At 43.5% G+C, this 17,324-nt stretch overlaps 1 protein-coding gene and 1 pseudogene across 1 annotated transcript; both read right to left on the reverse strand.

Moving 5' to 3' along the window:
* Nucleotides 1–5,190, reverse strand: part of LOC133752751 (cullin-1-like) — a 42,315-nt pseudogene extending 37,125 nt beyond the window's left edge.
* A 6,478-nt stretch (nt 5,191–11,668) lies between these two features.
* Nucleotides 11,669–11,995, reverse strand: LOC133752752 (thioredoxin-like). The gene has a single exon (XM_062183093.1). It carries the CDS (start codon nt 11,993–11,995, stop codon nt 11,669–11,671), a length of 327 nt encoding a protein of 108 aa, XP_062039077.1.
* Nucleotides 11,996–17,324: the final 5,329 nt, after the last annotated feature.

Below are 17,324 nucleotides of genomic sequence, written 5' to 3' on the forward strand. Positions count from 1 at the left end.
ATTTTGTTGCCTGTGGTTTTACTTCATGTTGTTTTATGTCCAACTTCTTATTTCAGTTCTTGTCCTTTCTTGCTATTTTGCTTTGTTTCAGATGGTGCCTTTCACTTATAATTTACCACACTTTTAGGAAATGAGATCAGAAGGGCTATGAAATATATTTTTCTCCTGATCTCTTTGATACTCTTCCTGGGCTCTTTGTAGCTTACGGCCCCTCAGCCTCCACTTTTGGAAACAGTATGTCACAAAGGAGGTCATTACCAATGAGAAAATAATTATCAGCACTATTATTAGGGCCACCATGGAGGAGAGAGGAGCCTCCAGATGGGTGGCTTCACCCTGGATGGTTGCATTCAGCTTATTAATAGTCTCATGGTTCTCGGAAGTCCAGAAGGCAGGCATGAATCCTAAGTTGAAAGGTGATCTCATTGGAAGAAACACCAACGATGCACTCTTCCTCTCACAGTCTTTGCCTTGAAGATGATGGAAGAGTTGACTTGGATTTTCTGTTCAAGAAAATGACAGTAACCTTCAGTAGACTGCCTTGGGAGCTAGCTTTGAAAAGAGTGGAGTCAACTTTGCACTAATATTGAGCTACTGAAGATGAACTAAAGTTTCAAAATTCAAGAATGACTGCAACATACACAAGATCTTAATAGTTCATTGAATTGGGGTAGGGCATATTAGTGACACTACAAGAGAAATATCAGCAGAACTCTCTCCATTCTCTTTGAGATTAATTCTCACATCCTTTGGCAGCAAGGATGTGTTAACTTAATGTGTTTTTAATAAGAGATACAGCCTTTCATAAAATTATGGAGAATTTTGAATCCAGAAAAACAACCTGGGCCAACACTGCCTGTATTTGGCAAGCATGTTAGCTCTTGTTAAAGGACTGAAATGACTACATTTTCTGAAAGCCAAGATTAAACAATCAGTTTGAAAACACCAATCCATGCAAGCTATGACATGTATTGACACAATGATGTTTTCAACATCCATTTTGAAGTAGTTCCCTTGATTAGCTGATTTCAGAGTAGAAACACCGATAATATAATTAATCTAGAATAATAGATGTTAAAATAACTTATGCTTCCAAAATACAATTTTACCTTTCTTTTTTTTAAAAAAAATATTTGTTAATTTATTTGAAAGTCAGAGATAGAGAGGCAGAGAGAGAGAAGGGTGAGAGAGAGAGAGAGAGGTCTTCCATCTGCTGGTTCACTCCTCAAATGGCTGCAATGGCCAGTGCTGGGCCAGGCTGAAGCCAGGATCCAGGAGTTTCATCTGGGTTTCCCATATGGGTACAGGGGCCCAAGGACTTAGGCCATCCTCTGCTGCTTTCCCAGGGAGATTAACAGGGAGCTATATCAGAAGTGGGGCAGCTGGGATTTGAACTGGTGCCCACATGGGATGCTAGTGCCGCAGGTGGTGGCTCCAGCTACTAAGCCACAGCTCTGGCCCCAATTTTATTTTTCAAAAGATTTATTGATGTACTGTTATTTTCACTAACTATCAGCTGGTAAAATTCTTAGTGTCCCCACCTGAATTAAGAGAATTCTGAGTTATAGCTTTTGTTTGGACAATAATTATATATACGTATACATAATTATAATTAACTTTTTAATGGAAGTAAGTAATCTAGCTTTCCATGCAGTGAGGAACTAAGTGCCTGTTTACTAATTAACTGTGGTATTAAGAACTTCCAACTCAAATGCACTCTTGTTTACTACAAAGTGACATATTATTACTAAAGACTAAATTAGCTGTTCTCCCTAATCAGAAGCACATATGCTCCCACAATATGTTAACTTCCAGGAGTGTTTAAATACTTAATTTTAGAAAGTTTCAAGGAAGGAAATATGGTGTATTTTGAGTAAAGAAGAGAAGATAGGTTTAGAGGTACACACATGATATGTAAGATCATTACAGTGATAAATATTGAAAATGTAAATAAAGCATGGTCAAAGGCCAAAAGCCATACGCTTTGCAGCCTAATGTTTATCAATGTAGTGAATATTATAACCCACATTTCTACTGTCCAAAATGCACAACACATACACAAGTGCAGAAACACTGCAGAGAGATTGTCCCACCAACGACTCCAAAATGAAGCTTATAATAATGCCCATTTTGAGCAATTTATTATTTTTGGGTTGCTGCCATTTGAAAAATGCAGTATCTGATTATCCCTTGAGGATATATGGGGATAATACTCCAGGCACATCCAAAGTCTCCAATGACCACTCTGTTCTGTGAATCTCATGGAATAAAATGACCAAAAATTTGACCATAAAACTGACAAAGTAGGCTTGTCTTTTGAGACAGGAGATTGGATTCCAATTGGTTTCACTTCTACAGCTCCTGGTTTTAAAGAAAGCCATGTATCTAGGCAGAGGAAGGTAAGCAAAATACGTGTCATGTATTTCTCTTCCCTTGGAATTGGCAGATACTGAAAGGTAGAGTTGCAGGCACTCTGCATACTTCTCCCTGGGAACAGCCAAGAACCTCACTCTTTTTCCAGATCTTTGTTATCTAGCCTCATTAAAGGGACTTGAACAGTTTGGAGATTCATTTTAGATCTTCATCAAATTATTGAATCTTAAACTGTCAGAGTTGGAAGGGGCTTTACACAGTTTATAAAGCCCCTATACTATTTATTTTTAAAGGCTGAATGTCCAAATAAAAATATGGGAGATATGATTGGTATTTTTAAAGTGACTCTCTGCCAGCAGCAGAGAATAAAATACCAAGCTATCAATGGCAGTTAGTCATGGATTTAAGATTCAGTGTGGAAACACATGTTTCAGTCAGGGCAGCTGTTGAACTGGCTTTGATAGTCAAGGCAAGAGGTTTTCTTTGTTAAACTCCTTTTCAAATAACCTTTAACATTGTCCCCATCCAGCTATTCTTTCCCAACCCCCAGCTTTACCGTTCAAGCTGAAATTTATTCATGTAATTGAGTAGCCCACAGGAGGAAAATAAACCTGGAGTTCCTTCTCTTGTTTTTGCCAATGTTAAATCACATGAATGAAGAACTATTTATATCAGAAGGGGCTTCACAATTATCCATATAGGCCATTCACAAAAAGTACAGATTTGCTCTTTAACAACAGAGGATGCATGTAATGAAGGTTTAAATAAGCAAATTAATGACTCCATTAAGTTCACACATTGCCTCATTCTATTTACTGTTTAGCCTAGTTTAAGATCTTAAGGAGAAATTCAGAGGAATGGGTAGGAGGTGGAGTGATAGAAGGCCCTAGATGGAATCATTTCTAAATCAATTCCACACACTTATTACTTGCATTTATATTGGTTCAACAAAAATTCTCCAAAATAAAGTGTGTGTGTTCATGTGATATGTAAAGAGATCAGGAGTAAGGATACAAATACAGATCAGGCCTCTGGCCACCCAGCTTCAGTACCATGCCTCAGATTTCACTGTGAAAGACTGAATACTATCAGTGTCAGTGTCAAGTGTTTGAGGGTATATTCTTTTCTCCAGCATCATCTCCTAGGAACATAATAAAACCAACCTCAATAGATCACTTACCGCTGCCTATGAGGATCTGCTCTTCTCTTCACTCTCTCCTCATACTCATCTTCTATCCCCTGTTACCATTTGCCTCCCTAAAGGAAAAATATCTTCCACATTGTTTATGGATTTTACTGCAGTGTACACGAATGCAGAAACAGAACCCCAGACTCCATGGCTTATTTAATTTGCACATGTTTGTAAGAGCACTTGGTTATTACTGTGGTTGTGTGTGTTAACTTTGCATTTGTACAGATGAGAATGAGAAATGTCTTCCACAACACCTGGGTTTAGAAAGTTTTTCAAATGAAGATAATACTAAAACAAAAGCAGCACACTATTCTTAAAGTAGCCTAGCACTGAAGCAATAAGTTCCCAGCTAATTTTTCTAGAACTACAGTTCTTGGACCAATTTTAAGGCACTTTGCTGCTCTCTGATGCTGTGCTACCAAGCAGGGGAGGGCACTAGCACACCATCTACTTCCCTGCTCCAAGGTGGAGTTCCTTTCCACTTAGAACTACCAGGAAGGAAGGTTGGGCAGCCAGGGCTGTGGTGCAGGTATGAATATGCCTAGGGGTCATCTTTGAAAATTGCACACTTAAGATTATTGTCATTGCTCCATTCTTCCACAAATCTCTATAGATGTATTTCCTTGACTGAGTCTAGCAAAATTGCTTATCAGGTTAGTTTTCTCCTCAATCAGGGTTGTTGGCTGGTGTGCATTGATTGCCATTTTAATCTGTCTGGAGGAGGGGGAATCAAAAAGGAATATATTACATAAAAGAGGCAGTGAGACATGATAGCTGACACCTTAAGACCTACCACACAATTCAACTGTTAATTATCTTCTGGCTGTATTGTGAGCATCTCTGTGTGAATCACGTCAGTTCATAGCATGTGTATGTGTCCTGTGAACCACACAGATTTTCACTACCTTCCTTGTAGAGGAATTGAAATTAAGACTTGTGGAGGGGTCAGTGACTCCATCACTTTGTACTTGTTAAGATTGTATGTCTGCCTCACTACACTACCTCATTAAGGGCTGTTTCTTTGAATCCCATCTCACCTCCTGTAAAGGATTGAAATCCTAATAGTGACTTGCTAGTGGAAACTGAAAGAAATGTGTACTATGGGAGAGAAAATATTAGCTATTGCATGTGAGGGCAGTTGAAAGTACATTGCTGGGCGGGAGGGAGGGTAGGTGGGAAGTATCACTATGTTCCTAAAATCTGTATATATGAAATACATGAACTTGTATAACTTAAATAAAATTAAAAAGAAAAAGAAAAAAGAAAATAAGTACATTACCAGCAGGGGTAGATCGGGATCTACTGAGCACTTTGGAGGGGTTTGGTGGAAACATTATTTTAGAACTCAGCCTTTGGCTCTGTTTGTTTTCAAGATAGGAGCAATACCTGTGCTTCTGCCACAAAGGCAGAAGACGCAATTTCAGATCCAAACCAAGGGAACAGCGGGTGCCTTAAGCCTTTCCCAGGTCCCACCCTTCCCCAGGGGACCTGGGGTCCAAGAAGAAGGCCCAGCCTTTGGGCGCTTTCCTCTCCTTCAGACTTTCCTCCTCTTTGCCTTTCAGGTGGTGGGTATACCTGCCACTGCTGTCAGAGGGAGCTGCCAGATAAGAATGAATAGGAGCCATCCTCTGCTTAAGTCAGTATGCGTGCCTGCTCCACCCTACCCCCACCTCTCCTCTCCCTCTCCTCCTCCTCTAATGTGCGTTGAAACCTGTGCGTCTCCAAAGCACTCTCGGTATTGGGCTAGCTGGGAGATCGCCTCTGGGCTCCAGGAAGCTGAACTTCCAGTTTACCCATCCCTCTTCAAGAGGGGCGTGGTCTCTCAGCAGCTAACATTTCTTCCCCAAGGACAGTGGCTGAGTAGGGGGTCCTCAAAAATTGAGCACACCCACTCCGAGTTTCAGATAGCGTTCTCGGCGCTAGCTGGACGCATGGGAATTCCCTAAGATCTCCATACTCTTCCTCCCCTCCCCCAACACAGGCGCTCTCTCTCTCACACACACACACACACACACACTCCTATCCCACCCCTTGTTCCTGCTCTCTTTTCCTCCTTCCCCCTCCTTTTCCCGCAGTGAGTCCAGAGCCTGCACATCTTTGGGAGGGGGCAGCCAGGAAAGGACCAGGCGTTTTGGGGAGCCATATCCATTAAGTTTGGGTTCAGCTGCTACAGCCAGGGCACAGGGGTCCGGGATGGGCGCTAGAGCAATTGGAAGGAGGGAACGGCTCCCCCAGGAGATACCCTAGCTCTGTCCGCAGTTCCTACTGGATCCCCACGCAGGTGCCACGGGGGTGCGAGCGCCAGAAGTGAGCGCTCCGGGCCCGCCTCCTTGTATGCCACCCCCACTCCTGAGGCAGCCTCTGCCCCCCAAAGCGGGTTCTATCAGGGTGCAAATCCGCGGCTCGCGGCACAGGTGCGCCACACTCCGCCATTGTCTCTTCCCAGCCGCCAGCTGCGTTAGGAGCTGGAATGGCGGGAGTCGGAGCCCAGTTTTTGTAATGGGGAAACTGAGGTTCAAAGAGGTTAAAAAGCCCTCGTTGCTCAAGGTTATCCCGCAAGGTTGAGGCAGGATTAGAAAGAAACCCAGGCTTCCGGACTCCCAATCCACTACACTTTTACTATCTTGAGTCCAACGCCGCCTTCCTAAAGCCTTGGGCGCCCAGCAGGAGCCACACACGCGAACCGCACCGGTACTTAGAAATGTTTCTCATACATCCAGCCTTCTTTCTCTCTTAACACCAATCCGCCCAGCCCAGCTCCGTTCGCTACCCAACCACCTTTCCATTCATCCGTCCGCGTGGGATCTGGTAAAGGAGATCCCCCTACCTGGGCAGATCGCCGAGCCGGGCTCTCGAGGTTGCCGCCGTTGCAAGAGTGCAGGGCTGGGGGCGGGGGAAGAGGTGCTGGCTGGTGACTGCTTGCGGCTAGAGCAGCTCACTCTGGGTGATGTCTCCCTCAGCATCTGAGCGCAGCCTAGAACTGTTCAACTTTATTTAGGGGAAGGTGGTCACGTGGGCGCGCGCCCGCGAACCAAAAAGCTTGGCGAATAAAATCAGGTCATGGTGTCCTGGCCGCCTCCGCCTACCCAGCCCAACCGCAGCTAGCCAGCAAATGGAACATGGCCTTCACGGGGGCTGGGAGGGGGCACGGAGGAGACTGGATTATTCCAGTCTTTTGCCTATGGGAATTTGGCTGGAATTCATTAGGAAGCAGAGACAATTGGAGATTGGAGCAAGAACCGGTTGCCCTGCGCCGGGCTCTGGAGAGGAGCACTCCATCTGGATGGGTGCCTCTTGACAATAAGGGCGCTGGTCTTAGTCATCTTAGGTCTCCAGTTTCTAGTATATTGTCTGTCACTGAGGAGGGACTCGGTAACTGTTGGTTGTGTTGGGGCAAAATTTCATACAGAGAACCCATCTGGTTGGGAGCTCTGTAATTTTTTGTATGCTTCCTACCCAATAGCTCTCTACTCTGAAGTTAACACAAACCCCACCCTGGGGTGGTGCCCACCCCCTAATTGCTCCTCTCTGCAGTGTCTAGTTTCTGAGAAACACTCTCTGTTGAATCACCGAGTCAAGTAGGCTTGTATTGGATGAGCTGCCACCAAGGAAGCTCTCTGTGGTCCCAAAGCACTCTGTACTCCTCTTGGCCCATGACACTGAGGACTAAGAGGCACAGACCATCATAACCACAGCAAACCTAGAGTTGGAGGGCTCCAATTTCTTCAACTTAACAGAGAAGCAACACAAAGTCTAGACCAGCTTTCCCTTATTTCCTTCAATCCCTCACCTGCCCTGCAGGGTTCACCTGATGCTCAGGCTGAAAGAAATCTCCTTACTTCATTGTCTCTGGATATCTCAAAGTAATGTCCCTGCATCTTTGCAGGGGCCAACCACTACTTTAAGGAAAGAGACAGCTTTAGTAGATGAGCCTCCTTAAAACAAAGGGTAAAGTATCTTGTCAGTGAGCTTCCTACTCTTTGATGAAGCTGGTATGATGAGAAAATTAGCTCTCTCTTTTTGTGAAACTGGGAAACTGCTAACGTGAGAAGCTAAGAAGTTCCAAGATTTATTACATTCAATTATCTATTGTTCTAAAGGTTCACCCCTTGGGGGTACAAATATCCATAGCATATTGTGAAGCTTTCTTGAGATGCCACTGCAATATTTAATAAACTATACTTTCAGGAAATTACCTCTGTGTATTCTAAAAGTGGTTCACACAACCACAGCAAACATCACTCATGTTGAAATGTGATGCTAGGAGAGGCAAGTTGTTATGGTATAACTGTCTGCGTACCCTCCAAAAGTCATGTTGAAATGTAATCTCTAGGGGCCAGTGCTGTGGCATAGTGGGTAAAGCCACCACTTATGGTGCCAGTGTCTCATGTGGGTGCCAGTTCATATCCCAGCTAATCCACTTCTGATCCAGCTCCCTGCTAATGTGCTTGAGAAAGCAGCAGAGGATGGTCCAAGTGCTTGGGCCCTTGCACCCATGTGGGAGACCCGGATGAAGCTCCTGGCTCCTGGCTTTGGACCAGCCCAGCTCTGGCCACTGCTACTATTTGAGGAGTGAACCAGCAAATGGAAGATTGATAGATCTCTCTCCCTCTCTGTCTCTCTCTGTAACTTTGCCTTTCAAATAAATACATCTTTTTTAAAAAAAGAAATGTAATCTTCAGTGCAATAGTGTTAAGCTGGGGCGGGGGGGCACATGCTTTGGTATATACGGTTAAGCCACTGCTTGGGATACCCACAACCCATAGCAGAGTGCCTGAGATTGAGCCCTGCCTCCACTACTGATTCAACTTCCCACTAATGCACACCTTGGGAGGCAACAGGTGATATGACTCAAGTACTTGGATCCCTGCCACCTGCATGGGAGACCCAAATGGAGTTCCTGGCTCCTGTCTTTGGCCTGGCCCAACCCTGTTGGCTGTTGTGGGCATTTAGGGAGTGAACCAGCATATGGAAGATCAATTCCCCCTCCCGTGTGTGTGTGTGTGTGTGTGTCTACCTTTCGAATAAATTAACTTTTAAAAAAAGGAGCTGGGACATTAGTTCATGAGGGTAAAGGCTTCATGTAATTAGTGTTTTTTTTTTTTTTTTGACAGGCAGAGTGGATAGTGAGACAGAGAGACAGAGAGAAAGGTCTTCCTTTTTTGCCGTTGGTTCACCCTCCAATGGCCGCTGCAGCCGGCGCATTGCGCTGATCCGAAGCCAGGAGCCAGGTGCTTCTCCTGGTCTCCCATAAGGGTGCAGGGCCCAAGCACTTGGGCCATCCTCCACTGCCTTCCCGGGCCATAGTAGAGAGCTGGCCTGGAAGAGGGGCAACCGGGATAGAATCCGGCACCCCAACCGGGACTAGAACCTGGTGTGCCGGTGCTGCAAGGCGGAGGATTAGCCTGTTAAGCCACGGCGCTGACCTGTAATTAGTGTTTTATTAAAAGGACTGGAGGGAACTAGCTGGGCCATTTTTGCACTTCTACCTTCAGCCAAGTGAGAACACAGGGTTACTCTCTTCTGCTTTCATCATGTGAGGATGTGGCAAAAGGTTTCATCTCAGAAGCAGAGAACAGCCTTCAATAGAAACTAAGTTTGGGGCCAGCATTGTGGAACAATGGTCAAGCTGCCACTTGAAACACCAGCATCCCATATTGGAAAGTGTTTGAGTTCCAGCTGCTCCAATTCTAATCCAGCTTCCTTTTAATGCACCTGGGAAAGCAGTGGAAGATGGCCCAAGTACTTGGAACCCTGCTATCCATGTAAGACTCAGATGGAATTCCTAACTGCTGGCATCATTCTGGATGGAGTTTCTGGCTCATTACTTTGACCTGATCCAGCCTTGTCTGTTCCAGCCATTTAGGGTGTGAACCAATGGATGGAAGATCTATTTCTCTGTCCATCTCTCCCTCTCCCTTTGTTATTTTGCTTTTTAAATAAGTAAAATAAATTTAAAAACACTAAATTTGCCAGTGCCTTGATGTTGGACTTCTCAGCCTCCAGAATTGTGAGAAAAGACATTTCTGCTGTTTTAAACTATGCACTCTGGACAGAAAGCAGGAATGTGGCTGAGTAAGATGTTCCAGTGACCATTTTTCCACAGAGATAACTATTTGAGCACCTATTCACACTCCAAGTCACCTTCATAAGAGCAACTAAAGCCAAGTGAGAGAACACAGTGCCTAGTTTTAATATGATAGTAAGAAAAGTTGCATTGAATAAAGCAGGAAAGAGTCATCAGTCAGTCAACTCCAAGTAGCACAGCATGGAGAAAGATTTCTCCTGCTTGTGTGGGGGGAACTGAAATTGAGTCCCAGTGTCAGGCCCACTGTAATAAAATGCAAAGTTGGACAGAGCCACAAGGCCCTGGTCCCCTGGCCCACACCTATAGACTATTTGGACCCTCTGTAGCCAGGCAACCTCTGCTACTTCTCTCCAGTTGGCAGCAGAAAGAGCAAGATCCCAGCCACTGTGGTGTATGGCAGGAAAGGGAGCTTAGGACACTGCCTTGGAACTCAAAGCTGGGCCCACTACCTTTAGATCCAGCATTTGATAAAGCCCAAAGGACTCTACCTCTGGGCAAGTGCGGCTGAAGGGAGCCTCCAGACTTCTCTGGCATTGGATACAGGCCTGTGCTCTGGTGGGATGGATTCATTCCAGTGTGTATTACTACCAGTCTCAAGCAGGCCCCAAGGACATTGTGGGGGCTGGTGCTGCGGTATAGTGGGCAAAGCTGCCATCTGTTAGTGCTGGCATCCTGTATGGGTGCTGGTTCAAGTCCTGGCTGCTCCATTTCACATCTGGCTCTCTGCTATGGCCAGGGAAAGCAGTAGAAGATGGCCCAAGTCCTATGTGGAAGACCAGGTAGAAGCTCCTGGCTTCAGATCAGCCCAGCTCTGGCCATTGCGGCCACTTGGGGAGTGAACCAGGGGATGGAAGACCTCTCTCTGCCTCTGCATCTCTGTAACTCTGCCTTTCAAATGAACAAATAAATAAATAAATCTTTTTTTTTAAATGACATTGTGGAGAATGGTGACAGTGGAACCCAGGTGTTACCCTGCTAGTACAAGTCTGAGTGATTAGGGAGCTGCCTTTATCACTCTTCTTCCAATGTGGGCAGAGAACAAGAAACCACCAGACTGTCTTGTTATTAAGTGCTGGGCTGGTAAAGCCCAACACTGGGCAGATCTGATGGTGTGCATCCTAGGCAAGTTCCTTTGTGAGGAGTCTCGGAACTTGTCCCAGTATCAAATGGAGACCTGCACCCTGGTGGGATAGACTTGTTTCAGCATTTAAAATCATGAGCTTCACATGCACCTAGAGTGTACCCTCACAATTGCACAGGGATTAATGACTTGAGATCCAGGTGTGAACACAAATTGCCTGTCTGAGAAGGCCAAGGGCTGCCTCCATCACCCCTTCTACAACCTTAGGAAGACAGCAAGAAAACACAGGATTGTTTTGGGACTCAGTGACAGGCTGATAAAACTAAAATCGGGCTGATACTAATGGTCCCTGTGACCTGGCCAGTTCATACATACAAAGCCCCTGGAACTGCTTCAGTGCCAAGTGGAATTACTTTTTTTTGGGGGGTGCTATTTAAAAATGTTTATTTTAATTTTATTTGAAAGGCACACATACACACACACGGGGGGAGAGAGAGAGAGAAAGGGATCTTCCATTTGTTGGTTCACTTTCCAAAGACCCCCTAATAACCAGGGATAAGACAGGTAGATGCCAGGAACCAGCAGTTGCATCCCAGTCTCCCACAGGGGTGGCAGTGGCCTGAATAGCTGAGCCATCACCTGCAGCCCCCCTAGGGTGTACATTAGTAGGAAGCTGGAATTGGAAGCAGAATCAGGAATCAAACCCAGGCACTTTGATACGGGATGCAGGCACCTGAACCGCTGTGCCAGACACCTGCCTCTGAGGGGCGATTCTCTTCTGATGGATTTGAGCACGTGGTAAGCCAGGAGCAAACAACCTTTTAAACATTGGAGTCAAGTTCGATGTCTGCTGGGCTTTCAACCTCCTGAAAGTTTGCTGTATTTGTCCTCAGCCGTACGGCCCCCCTCAGGCCTGGGTGGCCTCCTCACATCCTCACTGGGGAGTCAGGAAGGAACCCTTCTTTTCTGCCTCCACTTCTGTGTCTCCAAATGTAGCCCATCCCTCCTTTTGCCCCTTTTTAAAAAACTGGAAGGTCGGCATGCATTTGACTTCACACTCTGCAGCAATATCCTGGCAGTCATCCACGTCTACTTCAATGAACACCACGTTGTTAAATTTTTCAGAGAGGGCATGAAAGAAAGGTTTAATCATTTTGCAGGGCCCACACCACGTGGCTGAGAAGTCCACCACAACGAGCTTATCTCCTGCACTGTCCAAGACTTCCTGAAAAGCAGACTTGCTTTCAATCTGCTTCACCATTTTGGCTGCTGGCGGGGAGGGGGCTGATGAGCGACCGTAAGAACAGAAGGAAGCGGATCCAAAGCGCCGGGCCGAGCCTGTTGCCAAGTGGAATTACTTGACCTGAATGGTACAGTCTTGTATTCTAACCAGCATCATTAGTGGCTGGTAGGAGCAGCATCAGACAATAAGTCAACCTCAGCAGAAGATGGATCATAGTAGGGTGGGCTTTGGTCCTACACCTAAGCTGCACTGCTGGGTCTTGTGTCTGTGTGTGATCTAGCATCACGGTATTGGTGCCCAAAGGAATAGGTAACTGGGTCTACATCAGACTCAGGAGGAGGCTTTCAGGAATGGACCACCCCTTTTAAGACACTTTTTCAGTTCATTCCAAACACAGGAACTTCAGTTTTGGTACAAACCTGAGCTTAAAGAGTTTTGTAGGATAGAAACAATAAAGAATAACACCTAAACCTGACTTTATACAAACTTTGACTTGGGGTGCTATTTAGTGCAAAAATACCAAAGTGTCCATAGGCTCAGAGAAAATAAACAGATTGTTTAGAATATCTGAAAAGGCTGCCACAAACAAACCAGGATTACCATAGCCAATCCTGCAATGTATAGATGGTGTCATATCTCTGAGAAATATCGAAAACTTTCATGGAATCATGACCTTACATAAAGAGCAGGGTGCCAGTAACCAACTATGTAAGAATTAAAGTTTTCAAATTCTCAGATGAAGACCTTTTTAAAGAGTTATTTTGTTTATTTGAAAAGCAGAGAGAGAGAGAGAGAGAGCGCTTCCATCTGCTGGTACACTCCGCAAATGCCTGCAGTGTCCAGGGCTGGGCCAAGCCAAAGCCAGGAGCCAGAAACTTCATCCAGTTCTCCAATGTGGGTGCAGGGGCTCAAGAACTTGGACCATCTTCTATTGCCTTCCCAGGCACATTAGCAGGGAGCTGGATTGGAAATGGAGCAGCTGGGACTCGAACTGGTGCCCATATGGTATCACAGTATCTCAGGTAGAGGCTTATCCCATTAGGCCACAATACTGACACTGACCCCAGATGAAGAGTTTAAAATAGCTATTTTAAGGAAACTTAATGAGCATTAAGAGAACAACAGAGAAACAATTTAATACTCTATTCTAATTGATAGTGAGATGGAAGTGATTAAACAAAAACAAAAAGAAATCCTGCAACTGAAAAATACAGTAAGTGAAATTGCAAACATGATAGAAGGCATCAGTAGCAGAATACATTTAACAAAAGAATTAATAAGGGGGCTGGTGCTGTGGTGAAGCATGTTAACGCCCTGGCCTGAGGTGCCGGCATCCCATAAGTGCGCCGGTTTGAGACCCGGCTGCTCTACTTCCCATTCAGCTCTCTGCTATGTCCTGGGAAGTCAGTAGAAGATGGCCCAGGTCCTTGGGCCCCTGCACCCTGTATGTGGGAGACCCGGAAGAAGCTCCTGGCTCCTGGCTTCAGATCGCCCCAGCTCCAGCCATTGCAGCCATTTAGGGAGTGAACTGGCAGATGGAAGACCTCTCTCTCTCTCTCTCTCTCTCTGCCTCTCCTCTCTGTGTAACTCTGACTTTCAAATAAATAAATAAATAAATCTTTAAAAAGAATTAATAAGATATAAGATAGACTATTAGAAAATATGCAGTTGGAAAGGAAAAAGAAGGAATCAAGGGTATGAAGGAAAACTTACAGGAACTTTGGAACTGCATGAAAAGGCAAACTGGTGTTCAAGAAGGACTTGAGAATGTCAAAGGGGTATAAAGCAAACTCAAATAGAAAATGACAGAAAAATTCCCAACCTAGAAAAAGACAAAGTTATCTGTATCTGAATGTCGAAGTTCACCAGTGAGATTTAACTAAAGCAATTCTACCCCTAGATGCTATAATCAAGCTCCCCCAGGTAGAAGATAAAGGAAATATTCTCAAAGCTGCAAGAGAAAAGAAGCAAATAAACCTCAAGTGGGCCCAATTTGCCTGACTGCAGACTTCTCAGCAGAAATCTTACTGGCCAGGAGGGAGTAGTATAAGACTTTTGCAGTACTGAAGGAAAAAAAAATATTGGTCAAAAATAATGTATCCAGAAAAGTTATCCTTGATATAAGAGGGAGAATTAAAGGCATTCCCAAAGAAACAAAAGCTGAGATAACTTATTATCAACGTGTCATTCTTTCAAGAAATATTAAAGAGACTCCTTTGAACTGAAAGTGACATTAATGAGTAAAAAAAAAGTCACAGGCAAAAAACTCACAAGTGAGATTAAATAAAAAAAAATCAGAATGCTATAAAATTATAGTGAGAAAACATTTATATTTTTAATGCAAAGACTAAAATATAACTACATTAAAATGTTAAGAGGCGGCCGGCGCCACGGCTCACTAGGCTAATCCTCCGCCTTGCGGCGCCAGCACACTGGGTTCGGACACGAGTTTCTCTCTCTCCGCTCACCTGTCAAAGGTGAGCAAGACAAAGAACAGGCGCCATTTTGGACATACGTCATAAGCAGGGTGACCTCAGGTCTGCACCGGCCCTGAGCCTAGCAGAAAAACCTGACTCTGGGGGGGGTGTGAAATAACAGGAGATTAGCATCTAACTTGGCAACCCAGTGGGAGACTGCAGGAAAATCGGAGCCCACACCAAGGGCAGCAGAGATTCCCTGTGTGGTCCTTGGGATAGAGCTTCTGATCTCTGGCTCCTGTGGGTATATCATTCGCCTGCTAACTACCTACAATTACATTCAGCTGTGTGGAATTAATTCCCTTTTGAATAAAAAGAAAGAAAGAAAGAAAGAAAGAAAGAAAGAAAGAAAGAAAGAAAGAAAGGAAGGAAGGAAGAAAAGAAGGAAGGAAGGAAGGAAGGAAGGAAGGACGGAAGGAAGAGATTTACCACGCCTAACCTGGGAGTGTCACCTTTGACACACCCTCAACCCTGAGGAAACAAACAGAGCTCTCAGGCCACACTCATCTCAAGCCTCTAAGGCTCCACCGAAAGCAGACAGTCCACTTAATATAGAGCCATAGTGTAACAAGAAAGAACACCACAGTGAAGAAACCAAATACCTTCAACATGCCAAACAACAAATGCAAAAACCAAGGTAACAAGAACAAGAAAGACACTATGACACCCCCAAATGAAAAAGACACCCCAACTCAAGATTATGAAGATGATGAGATAGAAGAAATGCAAGAAGCAGATCTCAAAAAATTGATAAGAACATTAAGAAGTTCTCAAAAACAAATTCTTGCACTACAGAAATCCTTAGTGGACAAGATAGAAAATCTCTCTCGTGAAAATGAAATATTAAAGAGGAATCAAAATGAAATGAAACAACTAGTGGAACAAGAAACTGTGATAGTGATGAGAAATCATAATGAAATGAAGAACTCAATAGATCAAATGACAAACACATTAGAGAGCCTTAAAAACAGAATGGGTGAAGCAGAAGAGAGAATATCAGACTTAGAAGACAGAGAACAGGAAAGGAAACAGGCAAACCAAAGAAAAGAAGAAGAAATTAGAAATCTAAAAAATATTGTCGGGAATCTACAGGATACTATTAAAAAACCCAACATTCAAGTTCTAGGAGTTCCTGAAGGCATGGAGAGGGAGAAAGGATTAGAAGGCCTTTTTAGTGACATACTAGCAGAAAATTTCCCAGGTTTGGAGAAGGACAGAGGCATCTTAGTACAGGAAGCTTATAGAACCCCTAATGAACATGACCAAAAGAGATCCTCACCACGACATGTTGTAATCAAACTCACCATAGTGAAACATAAAGAAAAGATCCTAAAATGTGCAAGAGAGAAACGTCAGATCACTCTCAGAGGATCTCCAATTAGACTCACAGGAGACTTCTCATCAGAAACCCTACAAGCTAGAAGGGAATGGCGAGACATAGCCCAGGTACTAAGAGAGAAAAACTGCCAGCCCAGAAAATTATATCCTGCAAAGCTCTCATTTGTGAATGAAGGTGAAATTAAGACTTTTCATAGCAAACAGAAACTGAAAGAATTTGTTGCCACTCGTCCTGCCCTGCAAAAGATGCTTAAGGATGTGTTACACACAGAAACACAGAAACATGGTCACCAATATGAAAGAAGGTAAAGGAAGGAAACCTCACAGCAAAAGATCACAGGAAGCTCAATTTCTCTTTGACATAGAGTTAAACTCTGATGCTCTGTTAATGTGTTAAAGTAATCTATTATGTTCTCTTGATGTCTGTTAAATTCTAATTGTTCAAAAAAGCTGAATTTTTATTAAGAGCTATGGGTTATTGAAATATGTGCTTATTTTCAAAGATTTGAATAATCACCTTGTAACAATGATCAAATTTGGTCTATGTTATGTCATGATTTTAAGGAATCCTATTTCAACCAGATATTTTGGATTTTGAGTCTTCTTGGCATTCTTGACAGGCATTCAAAAAATCAAAGTTTCAAACAATCTGGACTCTAAAATTTCCAGTAAATCTTCGACTTTGGTTTTTCCAGTTTGGGCCCAACTGAAAAAATCGAAGGACCTATGTCTCTCATCTTATAGAGACAACAACTAATCAGGCTATTCGGATTATATTAGAAGTACTGTCAAGATGTGACGTGGTACTAAATTTTAAGTTTCTATAATGGAAAATGCTATTAATACAAATGTTTGAGAAATAAAAAGTCTAATGATCTTCTGTTACTAGACATGATAGTTATCTTAATGAGAAAGTCCCAGAGGCCTAGAGGGTTAAATACTTGTAAAATCCTACAGGTGCTTTCAAAAATACTGTGAAGTAAGCAAGTGCCTCTTGTTGGTTGATGAGTTTATAATTTCAAACATGGCGACTTAAAGTCTTTTGTCATCCACAGTTATATATGATGCGCTGCTCATAAAACTAAAGCGTTGTTGGTTCTGTGTGTAGCTGTCCTCCTATAGGTTCCTATGGACTTTTTCCAGCCACTTCTATTGTATTCAGTACTTTGGGATGGCTCTGTAAACAGATGAAGCCAATAATGTATTAACAGTACCAACTGAGAGAAAGTATGGTTAACTGAGGTTACTAAAAACAAAAAGCAATTCAAATCAATTAGCAATCTACAAAAAGAGTTAAAGATTTTGAAAGCTATTATTAAAATTTCTATATTGGTCTATTATGTTATGTTATATGTGTGTACATATTGTATGTCCACATGGGGAAGTTTTATTAAGAGTTTTATTTTAAATGTCTTATAGATAAGATTGTCCATAAATTTAAGCTGCTAAAATCAATCAAAGATACATTTTAATTTCTGTGACCTGAATCTGCATCATGTGTTTTATATTTGTTGGTAGAAAGAAACTAAAAA

The sequence above is a fragment of the Lepus europaeus genome, chromosome X, assembly GCF_033115175.1.
Source record: "Lepus europaeus isolate LE1 chromosome X, mLepTim1.pri, whole genome shotgun sequence".
Classification (NCBI taxonomy): domain Eukaryota; kingdom Metazoa; phylum Chordata; class Mammalia; order Lagomorpha; family Leporidae; genus Lepus; species Lepus europaeus.

Coding starts and splice junctions, on each gene's coding strand:
- LOC133752752 (XM_062183093.1), bottom strand. CDS start 11,995: ATGGTGAAGCAGATTGAAAGCAAGTCTGCTTTTCAGGAAGTCTTGGAC.